A 24999-nucleotide genomic window follows, 5' to 3' on the forward strand; every position below is an offset into this window, starting at 1 on the left:
AAATCCTGGAAAAACTAGTCTCTGAGCAGCTGCTGGCAGTTATGGTAAACAATAGTGTCTTTGAAAAATTCCAATCAGGCTTTCGTGAGTACCATAGCACAGAGACCGCCTTGTTGAGAGTCACACATGACCTTTTAATTAGTTCGGACGCAGGCATGGGGTCTGTTCTTGTTCTGCTGGACTTAGGGTGCACTTACACTAGGCCATCTGGCCGTTGCCGTGGCCGTTTTCACACCTAACCGTGCTCAAATCTGCCAGTGTGAGTGTGGCCAGTCTGGCCAATTTGTCAAAACTCATCAAGCCTGTTGCAAGAAGCCTTGCAGTCCTCAATGAAAGTAATTTATGTTTTGAGCAACACATCACCAAGATTGTCCAATCTTGTTTTTACCAACTCCGCAATATTTCAAAAATGCGATCAATTTTAAATCTCAGTGACGCTGAAACTTTGTTACATTCTTTCATCTCCTCACGACTTGATTATTGTAACAGCCTTTTTGTATATGACCATATCACACCTGTTCTAGCGTCTCTACATTGGCTTCCCGTTTGTTTTAGGATTGATTTTAAGATTTTATTGATTACTTTTAAGGCTCTACATGATTTGGCCCCAGCATATATTTCACAGCTTTTAGTCCCATATGTGCAGTCTCGTAGTCTGAGGTCCTCAGGCAGTAGACTGCTGTTCCTCCCAGTGTCCAGGCTCATAACTAAAGGGGACCGAGCTTTCTCCATACGGGCACCGAAGCTCTGGAATGACTTGCCTGAGGAAATTAGGTTGACTGAGTCACTGCCCATTTTGCCCATTTTTTTTTGTTCAGCACTTGTAACTGTGTTTTGAAAAGTGCTATATAAATAAAGTTTATTATTATTATTAAAAGGCTAGAAGTAGCCCGACACTTCTTTGGTAGTATAGTATTTAAGACTCGATAAGTAGATTGACAAAGACAGAGATTGTGCCATCCGTCAACAAAACGCAAGCTCTGTGTTCGGCAATCTTATCGAGTCTTAAAAACAAGATGGCGTCGACGGGTGAACTTCTGATGGTATTGTGTGTATAAAATGTCCTTTTTAATAAACAATCTGTACACTTACAAAGTTATCAATGTCTGGTTTTATATTTTAGGACCCTATTACACTACCAAAGAAGTGACCCTAATCCTATACATTGTTTACGTTTTGACATGAAGGGCTGACTTCTCAACCATCATGTTTTCCACTCATGCACTCATGACGTAGTCTGGCTGCGTGCTGTGTACCAACAGACTCATGCATGGAGATACAGGCTAAATTTGGAAGCGAAGCCCAACAACAACAATGTTAATATTTTAAGCGTCAGTGCGGACGTGTTTGTTTGCAAGAAGTGGCAGAGCCAAATGAAATATGGCGTGTGTTTACATTCATGGAGCCATGTTCATAAGCCTTTGACGCCATGTAAAATCAGTGGCCGACGTTTTCAAAGCAGGCCTGGGGATGCTCCGGGGAGCCACACAGAGGCAGAAATAACCTTGTGATTGTGTCTCTATGAGCGTGAAAACATCATGAGATGATAGACAGTGTGTGCTGGGGATTCTGTTTGAAGTTGGCCCAAGATGCTCATGCAGTGTAAATAAAACCTGGCCAGTGAACTGCAATAACACCAGAATATTCAGGCTATCATAAAAAAAGATAAACAGTTCTTGGTCAAATTACATGAACGTATAAGTCTCAACATAGTGCGGGTATAAATTACAACATACTGGTAATTTATACCTGCACTAAAGCACATATAAATGAAAACATTGCTCAGACAGCATTAAAAAACTATTTCCTAAACGTAAACTTTAATGAAGATGAATAACTCCATTAAGGTTATTGCTGTTAAGCTTCACTGGTAAAATATACAAGAATGTTCATAAAATGTGTTTTTAAGAGGGATTCAATGGTTTTAATTTCCTTCTTTTAAATGCCCTTGTAACCGTATGATGACAGACTTTTATAGTATATCCTTAAAAACACCCTTGAATTTGCCCTTGAATCATCTTGAGAGGATGGGAGCTTGGAGGTGAATATACGTATCTGCGTTTCTGGGAATTATTCATTCAAAGTTGTATTGTTCATTTAATCATTAATATATGATTCAGGCCATTTGATGATTGGTCCCTTCTCCATTTCATTGACAAGTAACATCAAATCTACAAACATCCAACCAGCATGTTTGATCCACTGTAGGCATTTTCCCTATGGTGAATGTTTAACATAATACCTTTAAACAAATGTAAAGTTTGAGTTACGTCTGCAAATTATTAACATTAACATTTGAATGGATAACTTTCATGTTGTTGTTCGTTTTCAAGTTTAATGTTTGACTTCATCATGAGATGTGACTGGGTAGGCATATTTAATCATGATGATTCATAGTGACAATACAATGGTAAGGTTGGTAATTTGTGTGGCAACGTGTGTCATAACATGGAATGACGGATTCAAAACGTAATAACTGCATCACTTGACCACAACAATTGTGCAGACCAACATAATAAGTAAAACTATTAATTTAGCAAAGCTCATAGGCCTGTATAAGCGCCATAAAATATTAAACTGTTAAATGTGTTTTGAAAGTTGGGAAAGAAGAAGGAAACATGGCCTCTACATAAAATATACCTCACATCAATTTCATTTTTCATTTAACCTTTATTTATACTCGAAAGATCAATTCAGGGGTGACCCTCATTTGCAATGATGCCGAGTCAAACAAATGCAAAGCAAAAACAACCATACATACACAATAAACAATGCAAATACATAAAATATACAACAACTGATAAAGAGAAAAAAAACAAAAAACAATTTGAACATTTACACAGAGGTGTAGAATGGCTGGGATTAAAATGAAATAAGTGATATGGGGTTAATCTAAACCGGGAAAGAGGGGCGCTGCGCCTCCTTGTTTCAACCCAGCGCCTCCTTGTCGAAAATTTTAAATTACTTAAAATCTCCCGGAATGGAGAGCGAGCGAGCAAGACCGCGCACAGGAGACAGACGTGCTCCTAACCGCGTTCGCATCTGTGTAGCGAGCGCGCAGCACAACAGAGAGGGATCTAAAAACTGTGCATGAGGCAGTGTGCACCTGAGCCTCAGGCGCCTCCTGATTGGCTTGGATCGGTAAGTCAACCAATCAGTTTACAGTGTAGGCGGGCTTTTATCTCTTCTCCCGAACCAAATTTATCAGTTCAGTGAATCTGAGAGTGTCTGAGAAGAAAGAAAATATAGCGTTTGGTGACTTAGTTTACAGTGTTTTAAAATACTAATTTAAATAATAAAGAAAGTGTTCTTCCAGCAGGTTCCCGAAGTACGTGTTTTTTTTTCTATATACATTACTGTATGTAATGTTCTGCATCTATGGTAACTTAGCCATTTTGAGTAATTTGGCCTTACTATACGAGTCAACATACTGGTCCTTCACATGCCTCAGAATGATCCATTTCTACCTCAAATTTTCAAAAGCTCCGCACCGAGGAGCATTGATCCTCAAGTTTGAAATTGCATTCATCTCGACATAGACTAGCTATGAAATAACATTTATTTCCTGTATATGTAGACAAAAATATCGCCATCTACTTACTAGGATTTTATTGCTCTATCAATTTGCGTTCCAAATATTTGGGAACTTGACATGCATGGGTCTTCTCATCAAAATAATTGTAAAAATGCATTTATACTTAAAAAAAAAAATGGTCTTCCATACAAACACCATTTTGTAGTTTGTTTGTCCAATTTGTCCACTTTTTTTCGAAATCAAATTGACTTTTTGAGCTTGTTGTAGACATGGTAATGCAAGATGTTTTTTTTTCTTCCTAAAACTGTTGTGACCTGTTCATAAGGAGAGTTCTTGTCCAGTAAACGTTTATAAAAATAAATAATCCTCTGCATGAGTAATACAATTATCCGGTTCCCAGCAAGAGTGATACCCTACACAATCACCACAGCTGGCAGAGGGATGCTAATCTTTATTCAAACTCTTAAGCATTGACACAGGTAGGGTCAATACAGCAGTTGGACATTGATACATACATACAAAGTGTAACAGGGATTTTAACCAAACCATTCCATGTGTCAAAACTGTTTTGCCATTTTGAAGTGAATCCATTTGTTTTAGTGACTGTAATTAGATGAACCACTTACTAACCATCCACCACCTATAAATTTGAACAAAAAGAGAACAAAACAATCACACTTCATTGGGCTCTTGTGAAAGGCTAAATTGGGACAGTTTGGAAGTTCCCCACTCCTGTGTATCAATCTACGTTTCTAAAGGGGAGGTCTGAGGTTGGGTGTAAGAGGGGATGAGGTCTAGTGACTAAGACTCTATGGTGCATAAATACAGCAGTGCTGCCCTAGGAGTGCACAAAGGAGAACAACACTCAACCACTCCTCAAAACAAAGGTGAGAAGCCAACACATTGAGATAGTTTACTCTGCTGGGTGTTTTAGTTTTTAGTGGATCTGCTCCTCTCTGCCTGAGTTCTTTCCAGCCACAGCTCAGATTGTTTTGACCTCAACATGAGGTCCACTGCGATAGCGTTGCTGGTTTTGGGGATGTGCACAATGGAGACGTTGAGCCTTCCTGTCAAGTCTGTGTTCGTCACCATCCCGGGAGATGTCATCAAAAACATGACTGACGTGGAGATGGCAGATGTAAGTAGCAGATGGCATGATCACTTGTTTAAGGAAAGTTAGCTTCTTTTTTTTTTAATTAGCTTTTACCCCAAAAATAGCATCGGCCATCGAGGCGGCGAAGCCTTGAATTTAGATGAACATAGCTAATCTATGTCGAAAAAGATTTTTGATTTGCAGTGAGCTCTCCCTGTACAAATTTGCGTGTGTCTTTGTGTTCTCAACCATCAGAAATACCTGAAGAGGTTTGGCTACATGGAGTCTCCGCAGCGCAGCGATGTTTCCACGTCCAAAGCTCTGAAGACGCTGCAGAGGCAGATGGGTCTGGAGGAGACCGGACTGCTGGACAAGACCACGCTGGACACCATGAAACGCCCCCGCTGTGGGGTCCCAGACATTCGCAGCTACCAGTCCTTCGACGGAGACCTCAAATGGGACCACAACGACGTCACCTACAGGTGGGCGGAATAGGGACAGGAAGTGACAGTTTGGATTGCTGAAAGGGAGTTTTAAATAACCATGGTGATGCTTCAATACTTCTGCCATGCGGTGCCGTAGATTACATAACAGTATCCAGATACATTTGTATACACCATTGTCCCACATAGCCATTGCCTAGGAGTGATGTTAATGAATACATGGCTGTCTCCTATTTAGGATCCTGAACTACTCCCCTGATATGGCACCCTCCCTGACCGACGACGCCTTCGCCAGGGCCTTCAAGGTGTGGAGTGACGTGACTCCTCTCACCTTTACCCGTCTATTTGACGGAACCGCCGATATCATGATATCCTTCGGGAAAGCCAGTAGGTCAAATCTCTTTCAATCCTTACCATGATGAATTCTGAATATTTGAAAATGAGTTGTTCTGATATACTATTTCATACAATTGTCTTTGTAGATCATGGGGACCCGTATCCATTTGACGGAAAGGACGGCCTCTTGGCCCACGCCTACCCCCCCGGCGAAGGGATCCAGGGTGACGCCCACTTTGACGATGATGAGATCTGGACCCTAGGCCAAGGGACAGGTAGGAACACGAAGGCCTTTATTACTCCATGAGGGAACCGACTTCCACATCCCCTGCTGTATTTAACCGAACACCTCCCCCTAGTGGTCACTTCATTAATGGCAATAAAATCTAGCTATTTATTTTCTGTCTTCCCTCTTTCCCACACAAGTTGTGAAGACGTTGTACGGCAATGCAGAGGGAGCTTTGTGCCACTTCCCTTTCACCTTCCTCGGAAAGTCGTACAGCAGCTGTACCACGGACGGACGCTCCGACAACCTGCCATGGTGTTCCACTACAGCCGACTTCGGAACGGACAAGAAGTTTGGCTTCTGCCCCAGTGAACGTAAGATCGACAATTTATATTGAGGGCCATGACATGGCCTCTTAAAAATGAAGCTATCTGGGGGCACGGGGATTGCTGACAACATCGATAATCATTTCCCATCCGTTCCTGTTTACTCCTGGCAGTTTTGTACACGTTCGGAGGCAACAGCGATGACAAACCATGCGTATTTCCCTTCGTATTTCTTGGGGAGACGTACGATAGTTGCACCACGGAGGGCCGTAGTGACGGCTACCGCTGGTGTTCCACCACTGACAACTTTGACAACGACATGAAATTTGGATTATGCCCCAGTCGTGGTGAGTAGCCAACCTTTGCCTGGTGTATGATCGATGAATTACTGCCCACACAGCACATTGTCTTTTTCCTCTTCTACTTTTTTAAAATTGTACAATTGAATTTCTTTGCTCCACCAGAAACGGCTGTGGTCGGAGGAAATTCAGAGGGCGAGTCTTGTCGCTTCCCCTTCCAGTTCCAGGGGAATTCGTACGACTCCTGCACTAGCGAGGGACGCAATGACGGAAGGCTATGGTGTGCCACCACTGATAACTTTGACACCGACACCAAATGGGGATTCTGTCCTGACCAAGGTGAGTAAAAAAAAAAAAGACTATTAATGCAACACTGAGTCTTCTTCTTATAAGATGACAGATTGAATGTTGAATGATGATTTCTTAATTTTAAGTGGCTCTTTTTCTGCCCCCAGGGTACAGTCTGTTCCTGGTAGCAGCCCACGAGTTTGGACATGCCCTGGGCCTGGACCACTCCAAAGTCAGAGACGCACTTATGTTTCCCATGTACAGATTCATTGAGAACTTTTCCCTAAATGAGGACGACGTTGAAGGCATTCAGTATCTCTACGGTAAGCCCACTTCAGTATAGTTCTCAATAAAATATTGCAAATTCGATGACAAGCAAACATTATCCTCCAATTCTAAAATTGTATTTCCCCAGGACCTAAAACCGGCCCGCACCCCAGTCCCCCGGGTCCCATCACCACGACGACCACCAGACCAACAACAACCACCACACCGACACCTGTAGATCCAGACAATGATGTCTGCCAGGTCACGACCTTTGACGCAATCACTGAGATTGGGAATGTGCTGCACTTCTTCAAGGATGGGTAGGTCAAAACGCAATGTACCTGTCTGTCTACGTTCAGGAAAGAAAACATACATTGGAAATTGCGGGGCCTTTGTTCTAACTTTTAATAATAATATTTTCTCCATCAGATATTACTGGAAAAAGACAAACAGCGATAAGGCTAAGGGTCCATTTGCTATTTCTGAGGGGTGGCCGGCCCTGCCAGCTAAGATTGACTCTGCCTTTGAGGACCCGGAAACCAAAAAGATGTACTTCTTTGCAGGTGAGCGATCTTCCCTCAGTTTGCTAATGGAACACATAAATCAATTGCAGTTATATTTAATTATTTAGCAGCCACCTTTATCTTACCTCAATCAAAGTGAAGAAGATACATTGCACTGAGGAGTAAGGAGGGGTTAAGCATTTTGTTCAATGTTGCCCACAGAGGTAGGCTGCGGACATTGAGGATCAAACCAAGCACCTTATGGCTGGGATTGTAACACTAGTAGCCACTACACTATCCTGCCCCCTGCATTAACATAAATGTTTCCAATTGTGTTCAAAGGAACTCAGTTCTGGGTGTACACTGGCAAGAAGGTACTTGGACCCCGCAGCATCGAGAAGCTGGGCCTGCCGAGCAGTGTTCAGACGGTGGAGGGATCCGTGCAGAGAAAGGGGAGCAAAGTCCTGCTCTTCAACGGGGAGAACTACTGGAGGTGAGATTCGCTGGGCACTGAACCTTTATGCTTGGGTGCAAACATGGTGGTTGAAGAAAACCTGCAAACATAACAAAAACAGGCAAACCTCTGATTGATAGATGGATGGGTGAATAAGAACTTTATTAATCCCTCGGGAAGGTTCCCTCAGGAAATTGCACTTCCAGCAGCAGCAAACGCCAACAATTTTATAAATGTGCAAAAGTACAAAATGCTAAAAATATATATGCTAGGAAATATGTTATATCGACAATAATTTCCGAAGACTTTGAGAAACTCACTTTCTTTGCCTGTATTAAACAATAATGGTCATTATATTGTATTTCATGCTACCAGGCTTGATGTGAAGACTCTCAAGATGGACAGAGGATATCCTCGGACAACTGTCACGGTCTTCGGCGGAGTTCCCAGTGATGTCCACGATGTTTTCCTGTACAAAGGTGAAAATCTGAAGTTTCACACATTATTTGAACTATTATTAAAAATTCAAAGTACTCTATGCATAAGATGAGTTTTCTACATCTTACATGTCAATCTGAATCTCCCTCAACCCCAGGTCACCTTTACTTCTGCCAAGATCGCTTCTACACGGGTGTGAATTCTCGTCACCAGGCCAACCGTGTTGGCTACATCAAGTATGATCTCCTCCAGTGTTCAGACGATTCCGCCCTGCGGGCCTGAGAAGCCCTGACTTGAAGAACTTATAACTTATGCAATCAAAATAACAATTAGTAATAATTTGTTGGCAGTTCCTCTTTAACTGTGAAGTCACATGCAATGCAAAATTGTTAACTGCCATTTTTGGGGTCCTTAGTCCCACGCAATCACATACGCAGCAACACACTGTTTAGTTGAATGGCCCAGATGAAGGTACTTTAAGTGTGAGACTTTGTTGTTGCATCACTCTTCATTTGTGAACAGGTTATGGATGCGAACAGCAGGAATAGGAACATAACGGTTCCCTCCAAAACAGAATCTGCATCAGATCAGAATAAGGTTTTTTGTCTGACAGGCTCAGACTGTTTCAGTATACATTTTTTAAGCAATTGTTAGGCCCAATGTTTATTTGTTTTGTATATTTTGGCTTGATACCAGTTATTTGCACTGGGTGGCATTGCATGTCTCCATCACTGAAATTATTTATAAAATGAGTTATTTTGTATTGCATTTAAGTTGTCATTTAATTCCAATAAATATACGACTAAATGTTTCAGAGTCCCAACCGAATTCTTAAATAATGCACACATCATTGATAGGCATGAAATAAATGCATTATTTGACAATATCATAATCTATTTTGGGATGAAGCTGCAACCGATAATGCTTAAATGACACCCAAGGAATATACATGTTCCATTGTGCAACACTATACATTCTCTAAATTCAGATGATAGTTGATATTTTAAAATCCTTCTACTCGAGGAACGTATTACTCCGCACCGATTTGCGTAGTATGCCTTCCACTCAACACAATAGTCCACCAAACGTCCACAAATATCTCGAATTGAAAAAAGCCGCGTTTGACCAGAATATTAAAAAAATAATGTAGCACTTAGATCACTTAATAAAAATATATTACATTCTACGACTGTTTGTTTTCAGCCTAACGATAAATAAGATCCGGTTTGAAGAACAGGAAGCAAGGACATACTCATGGCGCCCGACTAGAATGGCGGAAAAAGTACCGCTCGCAAATGTATTTTCTTTTCAACCGGCCTACAACTAGATATACGATTCAACTCGTGAACACACGGTAAGAAAAACAGACGCGAATCACGGGATGGGGGGTGGAAATTAAATAATTTTCTTCAGGGACTGCATTTGGGCGGTCTGTTGTAGCTCAGGCCCTCGAGGTCCCCAGTAGAGCTTCTAGAATGCCTGAGTGGAAAATAGGAGCTTGGAAATGGCGACGCCGAGCAGGCAAGAAGAAGGACAGCTAGGCCTGTTTATATTAGCCACATAGCTAGCAGGCAGCTAGTCAGTGTTCAAGGTTGTAGTGTATGTTATGATACACTCAAGCAAGAGCTCTGCGTACAAGTCAAATATGTCTGGCCATAATAGTTTTAGCATGCGACTTAATTGTGCTCTCTCGATAAAACGCCGAAGTATAACGTGAATGCAGTTTGCAGATTTGTCGTAGCGTATCCTTGTAAGGGATAGAAGTACGAAATGCAAACCAACATCTGGTGAATTTACTTAGCATCGTTGGTCCTTTATTGAAAGTACTGCTTTATCTAAACAACTCAATGTGTGCTATGTAAGACTTCTTGATTTAAATATTATCATGTCAAGTACATACTTATTTTCGGTGTTATTTTCATTATGTTTTAAAACATAGCTTAACCAGTCCCGCAAATAAACAACTTCTTCAAACAGTCCTGGGTGCTTTTCTTTTGGAACACACTCCAATCTGTGTGAAAACAAACACAAATATATTCAATTATTCCTTAATAAATATTCTTCTTATTCTTTTGTTGTTTCTTATCTGCATACATGATGTTTAGTTACATCATTTTCGTCCTGTTTTCTGTAATAGAGAAATAATAAATAATGCCCTAAGACATGTATGTAACAATGTATTTTAACACATGGTAATACATTGATGTCTTGTGTGTTCTGTGGACAGTGATGGATTTGGAGGAGAATGAGGTGGAGAGCAGCAGTGATGCCGGCCCCTCTGGGCTGGAGGAGCCCTCAGAGAGTGGCATGGGTGTGGAGTCATCAGAAGCCATGTCTGCAGACAGCAGCGATGCAGCTGCTCCACATGGACAGATCCCAGATTCTGACTGCCACGTGGGACAAAGCTCCGAGGGTGTTTTGGTAATACCCTTTAAAAAGCTCTTTTGAGTTCATAAAGGGGGATACAAATTAAAAGCAAAAAAAGTGTCGCTAATGTACAGGCTGTTCTGAAAGAAGTTGATAAGAACTTCATTGCCTTTTTACTAACTCATAACTTATAACTCAACATTAGTTCACCCTCCTTTACTGCTGTCCTTACTACTGCTACATCTTCCTTGGTCACACCTCCACTTGCAATTTACTATGCAGCCTTATGTCTGTATATTTATTTATGTTGCCTAGTGTCTATTTTTTATACGTCTACCTATATGGTAGACGTATTTTTTATACGTCTACCTACGTTAAAGAGATTCAACACCTGCCAGAGTCAAATTCCTTGTATGTGTGCCTACTTGGCCAATAAAGCTGATTCTGATTAAGCAGACGCTTGTATCCAAAGCAACCTACATCGATTTCAGTTCCCTGTCAATAAGGAGCAGGAAGGGGGTTATGCATCTGGCTCAAGGATGCCTACAGGTAGATTGCAGACATGGGGGATAAGTTCCTTTTGGATTGGTCGTCAACCACTTTAGCCACTTGACTGCTCGGAAGGGACTTGAGTGTATTTTCAATCCCTCCTCTTGAGCACCTGAGCAACTTTTTATTTTTTCATCCACAAGCTGTTCGTCCCGGAGACCAGCTCAAGCACGGACGTCCGGGTGTCTTCGGTGCACCTCCCGGACTCCTCCTCGGTGGCCCAGTCCACCAGCGTTTCCAGCGTCTCCACGGTGACGCAGTCTGTGCTGGTGTCCGAGTCGGCCCAGATGCTGGTTCACTCGAGCGTGGTGTCTGACGGAGCCATGATGGTGTCCGACTCGACCGCGTCCACCTCCTCAGACCTTGGCTCCGCCATAGACAAGATCATAGAGTCGACCATCGGACCCGACATTATGAACGGTACGGGGCTAGGTGGTAGGCGCTGAGATATTATATCCAGTTTTATTTTTTTTTGGGGGGGGGGGGGGGGTCCTTTTAAAATTTTAGTTACCGTTGTCTGCTGGAAGTTATTTATTTATGTAGCACTTTTCATACACGAGGCACACTCAAAGTGATCACGTAGAAACATTGTCGTACAATAAAATAAAATGGATAAGTAAAAGAATACAAAGGCAAAGTGCAATTTTTTTATGCATTGTAGAAAGTGCAATGTGTTTAAGATTTAGCAGAAAGCTAAAGCAAACATACAATAAAATGAAATAATAGCTCACAGAAGGAGGGGCGTGTTATCCCAATGGTTATGACCCATTCTAAGATAGTATCTTTGTTGGGTTGGAGCATTATAATGAGCAATTTTGCATTTGATATGCACATAGATAGATTGCTAGATTACTTTGTGGATGATCATATAAGACATTTTCATTTCATGTTCATTTTTTATTAAAAATAAACAAACAAACAACCCAAAATAGAAACCGTTTGGCTTCACCCTACTTAAAAATCAACTAAGGATTCTTGACTCTGGTGTGATATGTTTCGTAGGATGCGTAGCAGTAACAAGTGCAGAAGATGGAGGAGCAGAGACCACCCAGTATCTGATACTGCAAGGGCCGGATGACGGTAAGCTAGGTGTATCCTTATGTTGTTTAATATTTCTCCCATCTAACCCATCTATTCAACTTCAATTGCGTTGCTCCTTTCTTCTTAGTGTTGAATAGCTAATTACATGACATGGTACCTTTTTTGTTTTAGTTGGACAATTTTTAGATAACCATTATGACAATTTAAGTTTAAGAAGGACTAGAGGGGGCTTACCCTCAAACGGGCCACAGGTTTGAGTATTTTGCTTTCGACCCTGTGTTTGAGTGGCCACCTATGCCATGTCTCTCCACCAGGTGCTCCTATGGTAGCCCAGATGTCCTCGGCACTGTCCAGCAGATCAGCCACCGAGGCGTCCGGAGAGGGACCGACCTCGACCTGCGTGGACCAGGGAGACCTGCACGGCCACCTGGAGCCCAGCTACCGGGCCGGATACTCGGGCTACGCCGAGGAGAGCGGCGACCAGCGGCCCGACCAGCCCGAGCACTCCCACCCCTCCCAGTACATGGACTGCGGCCCCGACCAGACGGGCGAATCCTCCTCGTCCGCCTACGGTGAGTGTTCCGGCGACGAGCCCGACCAAACGCGCTCCGGGTCGGGCTTCGCCGACTACAGCGGGGGCGACCGGGACCTGCCCGGCTACGTGGAGTGCAGCGGGGCTGACTCCAACCCCACCAGCCACGGCCACTACGTGGTGGAGTGCAGCGAGGAGTACCTGGAGTGCGGCGGCGAGGCGGAGGTGGAGCGTCCGCGGGGCTACATCGACAGCAGCGCCGACCACGGCGCGCAGACGGGCCGCCAGTACCCCGGCGAGTACCGAGGGGACTGCGTGGCGGCGGCCGACTCGGAGCAGCCGGGCTACTCTCACTGCACCGTCGGGAGTCACGTGAGCGACGACGAAGACGACGAGGAAGAGGACGAGGAGGAGGACGACAACGACAACGACTTTGGTGGCTTCGACGTTGAAACCCACGACCTCGATCGGCCACAGCACTCCCAGCAGCAGCAGCAGCAGCAGCAGCAGCAGCAGCATCCGCTGAACTGCTATGTGGAGAACAGCGGAGAGGTCTACGCGGACGAAGGCTCTTCCTCCTCCTCCTCCAACCACCACCACCCCATGGCGGACACTGCGGGGTCCGGCGGGCTGCCAGAGGCCCTGGAGAGCAGCGAGAGTCAGCCGGGGCCCTTTATCAGCAGCAGCGGCACCTACAACGCCAACCCGGACCCAGAGCCGGAGCCAGAACCAGAACCAGAACCGGAGTTGGGGCCGATGCTGGACCCCAGCAGGGAAGAGCCCCAGGGCTCCCAGGGGCCCGAGGTGACCCCCGGACGGCTGGGGGACTCGGACATGTTGGTAGAGATGGCGGAGGGCAGTGGGGACCGCCAGCCGAACCTGGCGGAGCTGGAGGAGATGATGGAGGTGGTGATCGTGCAGCAGTTCAAGTGCAAGATGTGTCCGTACAAGAGCACGTCCAAAGACACCCTCATAAACCACATGCGGGATAAGCACTTCAGAAGCGCAGGTATTGGTTCTGATCCATAGTGAGTGACATCTTGCTCGGTGTTGAGTCAGAAATAAATACTAAAGACCCGCCTCTTCCTGATTCATGTAGCTCTCAAGCAGCTCTCACATTATTGGTTTCAAATTTGAATTTAATTGGCTTGAATTGTCTCATCGCAAGCCGCTTGGGCTAGAAGTAAAATGAGTAAATCTAGAACAATCTAATAAATATTATTCGTCTTGTCCTCGGTGCTGGCTCTGCAGGGGGTGCTCAGAAGAAGCGAGGGCGTGGACGGCCCCCTAAGAGCGAGACCCTGGCCCGGCGGAAAGCGGAGCAGGAGGCGGCCGAGGAGCGGAGGGCCGCCAGGCACAAGGCGGACGAGCCGCTGCCGCCGCCGCCGCCGGCAGAGGAAGAGGACGACGAGGTGGTGGACGCCGGGGCCATCGACGACCCAGCAGGTCCGGCTGCTTTTAAACCATGTGCTGAACGCCATTAATGTACTTGTACATATTTCCCTCTTGTGCTCATTACATTATTAACCCCCCCCCCCCCAGAGGATAGCGACTATAACCCAGCTGACGAAGAAAACAGCTGCAAGCCGCAACCCACTACTGTGAAGCCCCCCCATCTTCCTCCTCCAATCTGCTCCTCTCCCTCTTCCTCCTCCTCACAGGGACGCCCTCGCCGCAAGGTGGGCCGTCCCAGGAAGTTCAGCCTGGTGGAGGAGGGCTACGGCAGTAGAGAGGGGATCGGTGAGAGCAAACAAACCATTCATAGCCTGATAAAGTGATTTATTCCGATTTTAAATAGGAAGAGGAAAAAACGATGTGCCGCAATTACATCATTAAGTAATTACTCTATCAGCAGGACACTTTTTATGCAATGAATGATCATTAATGTGAATCGGTTGACGTGTGACTGGTGGGAGCATAGTGTTACTTATGGATAGGAATCTAAACAAAACGGTGGCCCAATGGGCACGGACGAGTTCATGGCCTGGGCCACAGTCCTGCCTTTACATAAAGCTCCATGCACCTCCACCAGCGACTCATATTATACGCTCGCCTCTTCCAGAAGAAGAGGGCAGTCCTGCCAAGAAGCTCAAACTGGAGATGGAGGCTGCGGACCCTGATGAGGCCAGTACTTCTGGCCTGGGCAATGCTCCCACAGAAAACGGATCTCCAGACGCGGCTGAGCCCTCGGTCAGCCAATCAGACTCCGAGAACAAAGACCCGTCCTCACACGCCGGGCAGGAGGAGGACTTCCCTAAGAAAAGAGGACGGCCCTCCAAGAGGTTCCTCCGGAAGAAGTATAGAAGATACATGAACCGCAAGTAAGAGCTTTGTGATTTTGACACCATGCCCGGAATTTCTTTCCTACAGTCATAATGTTTTAGGCCCAATCCCATTTCTACCCCTTACCCCTTCACCATAACCCCTCCCCCTTGTTTTGAAGGGGCGTAAGGGGTAGAAATGGGACTGGGCCTTATTCCCATTTCACAATCCCATTTCTACTCCTTACCCCTTACCCCTTACCCCTTACCCCTTCCCCTTACCCCTTCCCCATACCCCTTCAAAACAAGGGGGAGGGGGAAGGGGTAAGAGGTAGAAATGGGATTGGGCCTTAATGTTTGTGTTTATATCACTCATTATCTGGGGAGCAGGATTGTGTAGATGCTAGGGGTATTGACTCTCAGTCAAATGGTACTGGGTTTGATCCCCAATGTCAACAGCCTTATTTTTTGGAATTGTGGAGAAAGATACCGTACCCTAATTTGCTCCATTGATCTGAATTCATTGTACTTTACTCTGGATGTAATCATCTGCTCAATTACAAAATAGTGTTCATAATTAGTTCTCGCCCTAAGCTCATCACTGCCCCACTATCTTCCAGTCGCTATTACAAATCCCTCAAGCCGCTGCTGAGGCCCCATAACTGCTGGATCTGCGGCTCGCGCTTCCTGTCCCAGGAGGACCTGCGCTTCCACGTGGACTCCCACGAGGGCAACGAGCCCGAGCTCTTCAAGTGTCTGCAGTGCAACTACCACTGCAAGCGCTGGTCCTCCCTCAAGGTCAGTCCGTGGCACTCTGCACAAGCTGCCCCCTGCTCGGTTGAGTAGCAATGCAAGGAGCGGTTATGCATAAGAAACATGCATAATAAAAACAAAGGCATGCTTTAAATAGGTAGGGAAACCTACAACCGTTATGTTAATGTTTAACCACATAGATTTTATTGATCGTGTTGTAGATAAAACATTTTTACAATCATTTCCAAAAAAGGGAAAAGAAATGTAGATTAATTAATTCATAAGGTCCACGACGATGAATTAGATGTATTGTGGTTGTGATGGTTTGTGGCCGTCTATTGCAGGAGCACATGTTTAACCATGAGGGCAAGAAGCCGTTCAAGTGTGAGGAGTGTGACTACAGCAGCGTGTATAACAAGGATGTTCTGCGCCACTCCGCCGTCCACAACAAAGAGAAGCAAGTGCCATAGATCTGCATACGCACTAGCTGTTCAGAACAACCAATACAGACAAGACACCGGGACATGTTTTGTGTAAACTTATGTTTTACTTGTAGTTCTGCTAATCTACTCTTGTTTTTCTTATAGGAAAAGAAAAATGGAAATGGTAAGAATTATTTTTATTTTGTAACTTAAATAGCATTTAAGGTTTTTGTTTGCTGTTGCAGCGGCAACAAAAATCTCTGTTATGTTGACCTGAGGTGTTAATTAATCTCTACCCGTCCCCTATCTCAGCTTCCAAAAATCTCCCAGTTCCCGTGCCCAATTTGTCACAGGGTCTACCCTATGCAAAAGAGACTCACCCAGCACATGAAGACCCACAGCACTGAGAAACCTCACATGTGTGATAAGGTCAGCCCTCCCCCAGTCACCTCCCTACCGGATTCATCTGTTGACCTTCATGTTATCAATGATATTACTGTAATTGCATTATATTTGTACAATATCCAGGTTGATGGCATTTTGTTTGGTTTCTTTGTAACACCGTCCTCTCTTTCACCTTGACAGTGTGGCAAATCCTTCAAGAAGCGGTACACGTTTAAAATGCATCTGCTGACCCACATCCAAAGTCTTGGAGACAGCCAGTCAGTATTACATTACGAGCACTTCCTTTGTTGTCCTTGTTGTCATTGCATCAAAGAAATTCCACGATTATGAAACCCTGTTCTCCAGCCCCCGTTACCCACTTCTCCCTTGCATTACATTTCCCAACTGCAAATGTCCCATCTTTTCACAAGCATCTGCATGTGATCCCTTTTTTTGTTTTTTAATCCTCCTTTTAACGTTAAGGTTATCGTGTGGCAGGTTCAAGTGTGAGTACTGCGACTACACGTGTGACAACAAGAAAATGCTGCTCAACCACCAGCTCTCCCACACCAACGACAAGCCCTTTAAGTGTGACTACTGCCAGTATTCCACGTCCAAGGAGGAGTTCCTGGTGTCCCACCTGGCCATCAAGCACACCGGTCAGTAGGACACAAGCCATATCAAGTCTAAAGAATATGCTCACTGTCCATGATCAGTCCTAGGTCCCACCATGTGAAGACACTGTTTTAAGTGCTACCACATCAGTAAATCATTAGTTACACAATCAGATGGACAGAGATGTAAAGAAATGTGTCTGTCAAGGTTCCAACACTGTTTAGACTAGCACCTGTCTTCTACACTAGTAGAATCAGTTTCTCTTCTGTAGATTATCTCCGTAACGAAACAAGGGATAATTGAAATGAGGCCTAGGCTCCGTACCCCGCCCCAACGAGTTCTGCTTCAACAAAGTCAAACTATTAGACCTTAGATTAGCTATTAATCCACCCAATCTCCCTCCCCCGGCCTCTCCGTGAAAATAAATCCATTAAACCGTCCACGTGCGTCCCTCTCCGGCCAGGTGAGAAGCCGTTCTCCTGCGGCCTGTGCCACTTCACCACCAAGCACCGCAAGAACCTGCGGCTGCACGTGCAGTGCCGCCACCCCGAGGCCTTCGAGGTCTGGAGCGCCACGCACCCCGAGGAGCCGGCGCGCCGCCGCCGCCAGCCCTTCTTCACCCTGCAGCAGATCGAGGAGCTCAAGCAGCAGCAGGAGGAGGCGCCGGCGGGCCTGCAGAACACCATCGTGAGTACCGACCGCCTCCCCCTTCGCCCCACGGTGGTTGTCGTTTTGCGGTGCGTGATGAAGAGGCACACGGGTACACCGAAGGGTCTCAACGAGGTAACTTTAAGGGTATGAGGGTGCAAGCGGAACATTTTGGCTCGCGCGCCACTATGAGCACGCCCTGAGCCAAGCACCCAACCCTAACTGCCTCCGACGAGCTGGCTGTCGCCTTGCGTTGGCTGACCCCGCCGTCGGTGTTTGAATGTGTGCATGAAGGGGTGAATGTCAGGCAATATTTTAAAGCTCTTTTGGTGGCCTCTGGTTACAAATAAGCACTTTATAAATGCAGTCCATTTACCATTTACCATTTGTGTGTCGTTGGTGTCTGGTGAATCATCTGTGTCTGCCTGCTGGAGTGGGTAACTGAAGCACTCCACCACATTGACATCACAGCCTGATGAATCACCAGTGTCAGCAGAAAAGGGGAAGATAATTCAATGGATTGTGTTAAATGGTGCTTTATCTGGCCCACTCCACTCATTTTACAATGGATTCCACTCATTTAACCACATATATTGAGGCACTGATAGCGGTGATGGCTGTCTACGACATCCCCCACCCTCCATCACCACCCATCTATTCTGGAGCTATTACAGAGAGTTAGGCCCAAAATACACCATTGTGCTTCTCTTCCAAGTGGTGAGTCCTGGGATTCAGCCAGGTTCCAAGCGTAGGACGGCTCCCTGTCTGAAGCTTGTTGTGTCTTACCTGCTTTATAAATAACCCCTTGCCCTCTCTTGTCACTAGGTGGCGCTAGATCCTTCCACGTTACAGCCCATCCAGGGGTTAGGGAAGGCCTCCGTCTCCCAAGATGCACATGGAAACACCACCATTATCTATGAATCAGGTGAGTGGTATCTACACACAAATTAACCACGTCTTCTTAAATTGTAATTGGTAGTTGTTATTAAGAAGTCCCTCCCCCCCCCCCCCATCCCTCCCTCAGCGGGACCCAGCGACCTGTCGGCCCAGAACGCCCTGGACCTGCTGCTGAACATGAGCAACGCCCGGGAGCTGGTGGGCAACTCTCTACAGGTACCAGTGGACCGGGAAGAAAACGTCCCACCACCACCACCCAACCAGTCGTCAAATCAACCTCACCCTCTCTGATGGGTTCTGTCCACCAGGTGGCGGTGATGAAGTCCGACACCAAGGCCGCCGACGGGTCCACCCAAAAGGTGGTGACCTTCCACGTGTCCGAGAGCGGCGACACGGTGATGCAGGAGGCCTTTGAGGAGGCGGGCGCCATGGAAACGACAGAGCTAGCGCAGATCGCCATGGAGGCCTACGAGGCGGGTGGGGACTTTAGTGTGGTGGAGCAGGCCGTCGAGCAGATCAACAGCCCGGAGCCAAGATACAGGTAGGGGTGGCACTGTGGACCCCACTTAGAATCTGCTGTCCGCATGGCATGACCCCTGATGCGTGTAGGCAGAGCTAGGATCACCCACTTAGAACCTAGTGTCTACATGGCATGACCTCTGATCCAGGCTGGCAGAGCTAGGATCACCCACTTAGAATCTAGACTCTAGTCTAAAGGGGTCTCACACTGAAGTCACCATCTCACGATAATGTATGATTGTAATATGTTTTTTGGAATAGAGCACTCCAACTTGTGCGTGAGAGTCAAGCAACGACCCAGTAAACTACAAACGGAACAAGACCTAGAATGAAATCCCAAGAAGTCTGTTCTACTAAGCTGCACGCAGTTAACTCTTCTTTGAGCATGTAGGGCGTGTAGGTCCTGAACCAGGATCCGGTTAGAGGGTGGTTCAGATAGTTCCCCTGGTTAACATCGTTACAGTGTCTTTAGGCCTGGGGGGATAATAAAGTGCCTTCAAAATCCATTACAATTTCAAAAATGTAGTATTCTCCTTGCTAGCTTCAACAATACGTCTGCCTAGGCTTCCAGTAGACCACAGTCATGCACAATGAGGGCACGGGAAGAGTGTGTGCAGTTAGTCTGTTAGTTAAGTAGACAGACATCCAATGACTTCAGTCGGGCTGAAAACAATAATTGAGGGGCTTATTACAGGCCTGTCAAAGATGTCTATGCATTTCATTTACCCAATGCTGTTAGGTAAATGGGAGGCAAACAAGAGAAACAACTAGTACACTAGTAGTGTACAACTTGTACACTAGCTCAAGTCTCACACCGTAACAATCCGTGATGATTTCATAGTGTTGCCATGCAGCCACAAGCTGTGTGAACGGATGTATGACTATGGGCTTGAGTAAAACCTAATTCCTCATTACTGTCCTGTGTTCGCAGCAACGATGAGGGAAGTCCATCTGCCGGAATTGACGTCAGCGAGTCAGAGAGCATGAAGAGTGAAAAATACTACCTCACCTCTACACTGGCTGACGGAGTTCTGCAGCAGGTGGAGGTATGTCCAAGAGCTCCACATGGCTTGGGAGCACCCACCTCCTTTTTATGGTTCAAAAACATAGTCCCTCATTGTTTATGATGTAGGGTTTATATAATGCAGCATATACTGTCAGTTATACTGGCTTGAACTGTTTTAATGCTTCTATTCTATTTGTCCTCTCTGTATTAAAAATGTGTTATTTGAAAAAGAGACGTCAAACCCGTTTTTTATTTCGGTGGTGTGCCCTCTGTGACGCCCCAAACCTCCTGTGGTGTTTTAATAAAGCCCTTCTCCTGTTGTCAGTTGAGCAGTGAGGCCCCTCAGTCCCCCACTGCCGGGGGCTCCCCCGGTCAGAACACCAAGCGCTTCTCCTGTCGGATCTGCATGGAGGCCTTCCACGGCCGGTCGGACATGGAGAACCATAAGAGGGCGCACTTGGACCCCAGCACCTTCAAGTGTCCCGACTGCAACTTCACTGCCCCCTCCTGGCTCGAAGTCAGAGTGAGTCGCCTCCCCTCCTTTCTCCTTCCTTCCTTCCTTCCGTCCACCCTTTCCTACCCAGTCACAGGTGTTTCTGTATGTTTATATCTGACTTGAGGTCATATGGATTTGAGGTTTTTTGTTCATACTTCCCATTTTCAGGGGTGTTACTATTCCTTTTAGTTTAAATCAGCATTATTCCAGCATACATATGCAAACTCTTATAATGCTAATAATAGTATTTTAGTGTTAAATGAATGCTTGTTTATGGTAAGATTTATTTAGTATGCATGATTGATAGAACAGATGCATATAGTGCCTGCATGCACCACACATTATATGTATCCCTATCTATACAATGGCTTTTCATATAACCATTTGATCCGGTTTAAATTCACACCCAGGACCACATGAATCTACACGCATACCTGCGGCCACACAAATGCCCCAGCTGCAGCTTCGCCTCCAAGAACAAGAAGGACCTGCGACGGCACATGATGACCCACACCAACGAGAAGCCCTTCGCCTGCAAGCTGTGTGGACAGAGGTAGCTCCCCAACCATCCGGGCCCCTCCCTGAATGGCTAAATGTCACAGCGATATGATTCTCCTATTGAATATCAGATCAGGGCTCCTCATAGCACAGATTTAACTGCCAGTCATTCTAGACGTCCCCTCTAATGAATACCTTCTCAAATGTTCTCCCTTTCCAGTCTTTGTTTTGGTGGTTTCCCCCTGTCTATTTGTGAACCCAGCTTGAGGGCGTGATGTGTCTCATCCGTGTGGATGCACTTCAGGCTGTAAACTTGACTCTTGACCCACCCACCTTTCCCTTGCACCGTCCCTTCCAGGTTCAACCGTAACGGCCATCTCAAGTTTCACATGGAGCGCTTGCACAACCAGGAGAACGCCGTGCGCAAAAGCCGCGCCCAGACACCCCAGCAGCAGACGATCATCGTCCACAACGATGAGGAGGCCCTGGCCACACTGCAGTGTAGGCAAACGCGACCATCACACGATGCAACCGGCTGAACCAATACAACTCACACCTGGCACAACACTAGGCACATGAAAGGCAACATAACTAGGACTATATACTATTTACAGTTTGGTCGTTTGGCTGATGCTTTTATGCAGAGCGACTTACAGTGAATTAGTGTAGATGTCTTGAACCAGATAGGGGTTAAGGCATCGTGCTCGAGACTGGTAGGCCAACCGCCTGGTCATATTATGGTTCAACCCCATAACCTTTATTAGCAACACTTTTGTTCCTTTGTTGTGATACTTGATACTGGTGACGGTGAGTGTTGATCGGTTGGTGTTTTGTGTCCATGCTGCCAGCAGCCCTACAGTCGGGCCAGGTGCTCACCCAGGAGAGGCTCCAGGCCCTTGGGCAGGAGCACGTCATCATGACCCAGGAGCAGTCCCTGTCCGACCAGGTACGAGCTTGACAGCGCAACGACTCTTCTGGGGCTCCTTCCCTTATCCAGCCATGTTTGTTAAGATCTTATTCTTTGCATTGGTTGGTGGGTGGGTTTATAACCGAATTGATTGATGAATTGATTGATGGATGTTTTTAGGAGGAGGGGTCTTACATCCAGCAGATCACCACCATGGATGGACAGACTGTTCAGCAGCTGATGTCGGGAGACAATCAAGTGACTGAGGTAGGGTTCGCTTTGAAGAGGACATTTACCTCCCAAAAAGATTTTAAACAGTGAAATATAGGTTTCCATTTTGCAGGTAAGCAGCCAGGTTTATAGACCAAGTGCTTCCCCACGCTGACTCTGGAGCGTGTCACTTTGTGTATCTTCCCATTGCCCTCCATGCTGTCCTGAAACCCCTGATGCCAGACTTAGGCTGTTCCTTAACGCTGTGGTCCCTCCAGGTGCAGTACATCATCTCAGAGGACGGCGTGCAGCACCTGCTGCCCCAGGAGTACGTGGTGCTGGGCGATGGGAACCACATCCAGGTATGGACTAGAGCCCGACCGATATAGAATTTTTAAGGCCGATACCGATACGAATATTTTGTGATTTAAAAAAACGATATGCCGATATATCGGCCGATATATATATATATAAAAAAAAAATCCATAAACGCGCAACAAAACAAACCCATTTCCCTAACATTGGTTATTTGTAGTTATCCTTTAAATCCTTTTCACTCTCAGCTAACACGTAACAACAGCAAAACTGGACATGGTAGTCATGAATTAAGTCATGCTTATCGACTTTGGAGAATTGATGGGGATGTTCTTTTAATTGTTATTCAAGCAATGTATGTCTCGTGACAGTTGCCAACTTACCATGAACACACTTGCACACATGAACAACACCGATGATCACCGTCGATATCCGTCATTCACTCTGCCTACCTCTGGCTGAATCAGCGGGTTTGGGCGTTAGAGCGCCCTCTGGTGGACAGACTTTTTTTTTTTTAATATTCATTTATCGGGCCATTATAAATGCCGATACCGAATAGTTTGAAAAATGCCTAATATCGGCCGATAATATCGGCCTGCCGATATATCGGTCGGGCTCTAGTATGGACCACAGCCTGGCCTGTGAAGCCTGGGAGATCATGACCTAAATGACATGCATTTTGCTTGACCAATTATCTACCACCACTAATCCTATAGATTAAATTAATATAGCGCTTTTATAGAAGACTTAATGAAAGTAAAAAAAGGCAGAAATCCATAAAAAAGACGCAGGAGAATATTCAATAGTCTACAAATAGCAGAAAGCAGGACAGAGGGAGGGGGAGGGTGAGACATTAAACGGTAGAAAACAAAAGCGTTAGTTTTGAATGATGCTTTGAACTAGAGTTGAGAGGCAGGGTCTCCGATCTGTCTGCGCAGAGAACTCCAGCTGCAGGGGGGCTGCAATGTCTTTTTTTAACGTTGTCTCTTTTCCCCAGATGGCAGATGGACAGATCATCCAGTATGAACACGACGGGTCGTTTCTGCAGGAACAGGTGGGTTCAACCTTAAATACTATCTTTCTCTCTGATCACTCAGAGGGTGCAGAGGGAACCAAGTCGAGACTGAATGCTTCTCTCCTCTTTCTGTTCTGTGTGCAGATTGCAGTGAGTCATGACGGTCAGATCCAGTACTTGCCTATCAGCTCCAAGCAGCAGATCGTCATCCCAGAAGAGCTGGAGGCTGCGGCCCATTCTGCCGTCACAGGTTAGAACACACACACACACACACACACACACACACACACACACACACACACACACACACACACACACACACACACACACACACACACACACACACACACACACACACACACACACACACACACACACACACACACACACACACACACACACACACACACAGAGAGAGAGAGGTGGTTGAATAGTTTTGTTTTGAACTATTATTAGCAGTGGCGGATGCAGCAGCCATGGTCGAGTCCCAGACGGTGTACACAACAGAGGCCACGGCCGAACAGCTGGAGCAGCTCCAGCAGCAAGGCATCCACTACGACGTCATCACCATCACCGAGGCCCAGCCGTGAGGACCATTCAGACACGACCAGAGGAACACCGACAGATCTCACGTTTCGATCGTCCGTTTAAGATTCCTGGGATTGTCACATAGAGGGTTTGGGTGGGATTGAATTGCACTGTTAAAAAAAGATAAATGGCTTTTGTACATTTAGAATTGAGGAACAATCTTTTTTTTATTTAAATCGTAGGAACTCTTCATTTAGGATGCACGTCAAGCAAGATAGGCCTGCTGTGTAAATATTTAAACGGATCCATGTGCCTCGAATGCTTTGATTTGCAAATCAATTTTGGATAAGAAGAGATCTTTTATGTTATTGAGAATGTACTGAACTTTTCAGTTACAAACAGTAACATGCACGCAGAGTGTTTATTTTTGATCTGTAAAAAAAGGATACAATTTGGCTGATGATTAGCTTTGTGGCAACTGCTTATGGGTAATTTGTACATACTGTTCTAAGTCTCTTTCATGATGGGTGGGGGAAAACATTCATTGCTGAATGAAATCAAACTGTTTACTAGGTCATGGGGGAGGAAAACAAATAAAGAGCCACAATAAAGTTTTAAAGATAATGTTTAACAATTTGTTTGTTTAATTTGACCTTGTAGAGAATTGATCGATAATCTTTTTCTAAATGTTTGATATTTTTCAATGTTAATAGCTCACTGAATCCCATCAATCATTCAAACCTTAAAGAACATTCTTAAACTACACAACATTCTTGAAGAGTAGTTAATTTGCATTCATATTTTGCACCAAATACCAAGGAACGTTTG

General features: G+C 45.6%; 2 protein-coding genes across 11 annotated transcripts; both read left to right on the forward strand.

Annotated features, from left to right (window-relative positions):
• The first annotated feature begins 4369 nt into the window (after positions 1-4369).
• LOC115561406 (matrix metalloproteinase-9) lies at positions 4370-9020 on the forward strand. Its single transcript, XM_030381480.1, has 13 exons — positions 4370-4673; positions 4884-5110; positions 5310-5458; positions 5554-5682; positions 5834-6007; positions 6133-6306; positions 6424-6597; positions 6714-6869; positions 6962-7133; positions 7243-7376; positions 7659-7809; positions 8146-8249; positions 8366-9020. Exons 1-13 carry the CDS (start codon positions 4539-4541, stop codon positions 8488-8490), a joined length of 2004 nt encoding a protein of 667 aa, XP_030237340.1. The 5' UTR covers positions 4370-4538; the 3' UTR covers positions 8491-9020.
• Positions 9021-9411: 391 nt separating this feature from the next.
• Positions 9412-24805, forward strand: LOC115560917 (zinc finger protein 335). Of its 10 annotated transcripts, none has more exons than XM_030380794.1 (28): positions 9412-9562; positions 10436-10629; positions 11268-11544; positions 12127-12204; positions 12480-13706; positions 13940-14143; positions 14240-14437; positions 14760-15018; positions 15579-15756; positions 16056-16168; positions 16299-16317; positions 16446-16562; positions 16719-16795; positions 17001-17176; positions 17596-17819; positions 18606-18705; positions 18805-18893; positions 18986-19218; positions 20128-20242; positions 20528-20725; positions 21109-21251; positions 21555-21697; positions 22045-22142; positions 22284-22370; positions 22592-22675; positions 23626-23682; positions 23788-23893; positions 24100-24802. In XM_030380794.1, the coding sequence occupies exons 2-28, from the start codon at positions 10438-10440 to the stop codon at positions 24231-24233; spliced, it is 4926 nt and encodes a 1641-aa protein (XP_030236654.1). In that variant the 5' UTR covers positions 9412-9562; positions 10436-10437; the 3' UTR covers positions 24234-24802. The 10 variants fall into 10 exon arrangements, with proteins under 10 accessions (XP_030236654.1, XP_030236812.1, XP_030236481.1 ...); XM_030380952.1 differs by lacking the exon at positions 9412-9562 and adding an exon at positions 9697-9971 and having other exon boundaries at positions 24103-24802; XM_030380621.1 differs by lacking the exon at positions 9412-9562 and adding an exon at positions 9698-9971 and having other exon boundaries at positions 24100-24805.
• The last annotated feature ends 194 nt before the right edge of the window (positions 24806-24999 follow it).

The sequence above is a fragment of the Gadus morhua genome, chromosome 1, assembly GCF_902167405.1.
Source record: "Gadus morhua chromosome 1, gadMor3.0, whole genome shotgun sequence".
NCBI lineage: Eukaryota > Metazoa > Chordata > Actinopteri > Gadiformes > Gadidae > Gadus > Gadus morhua.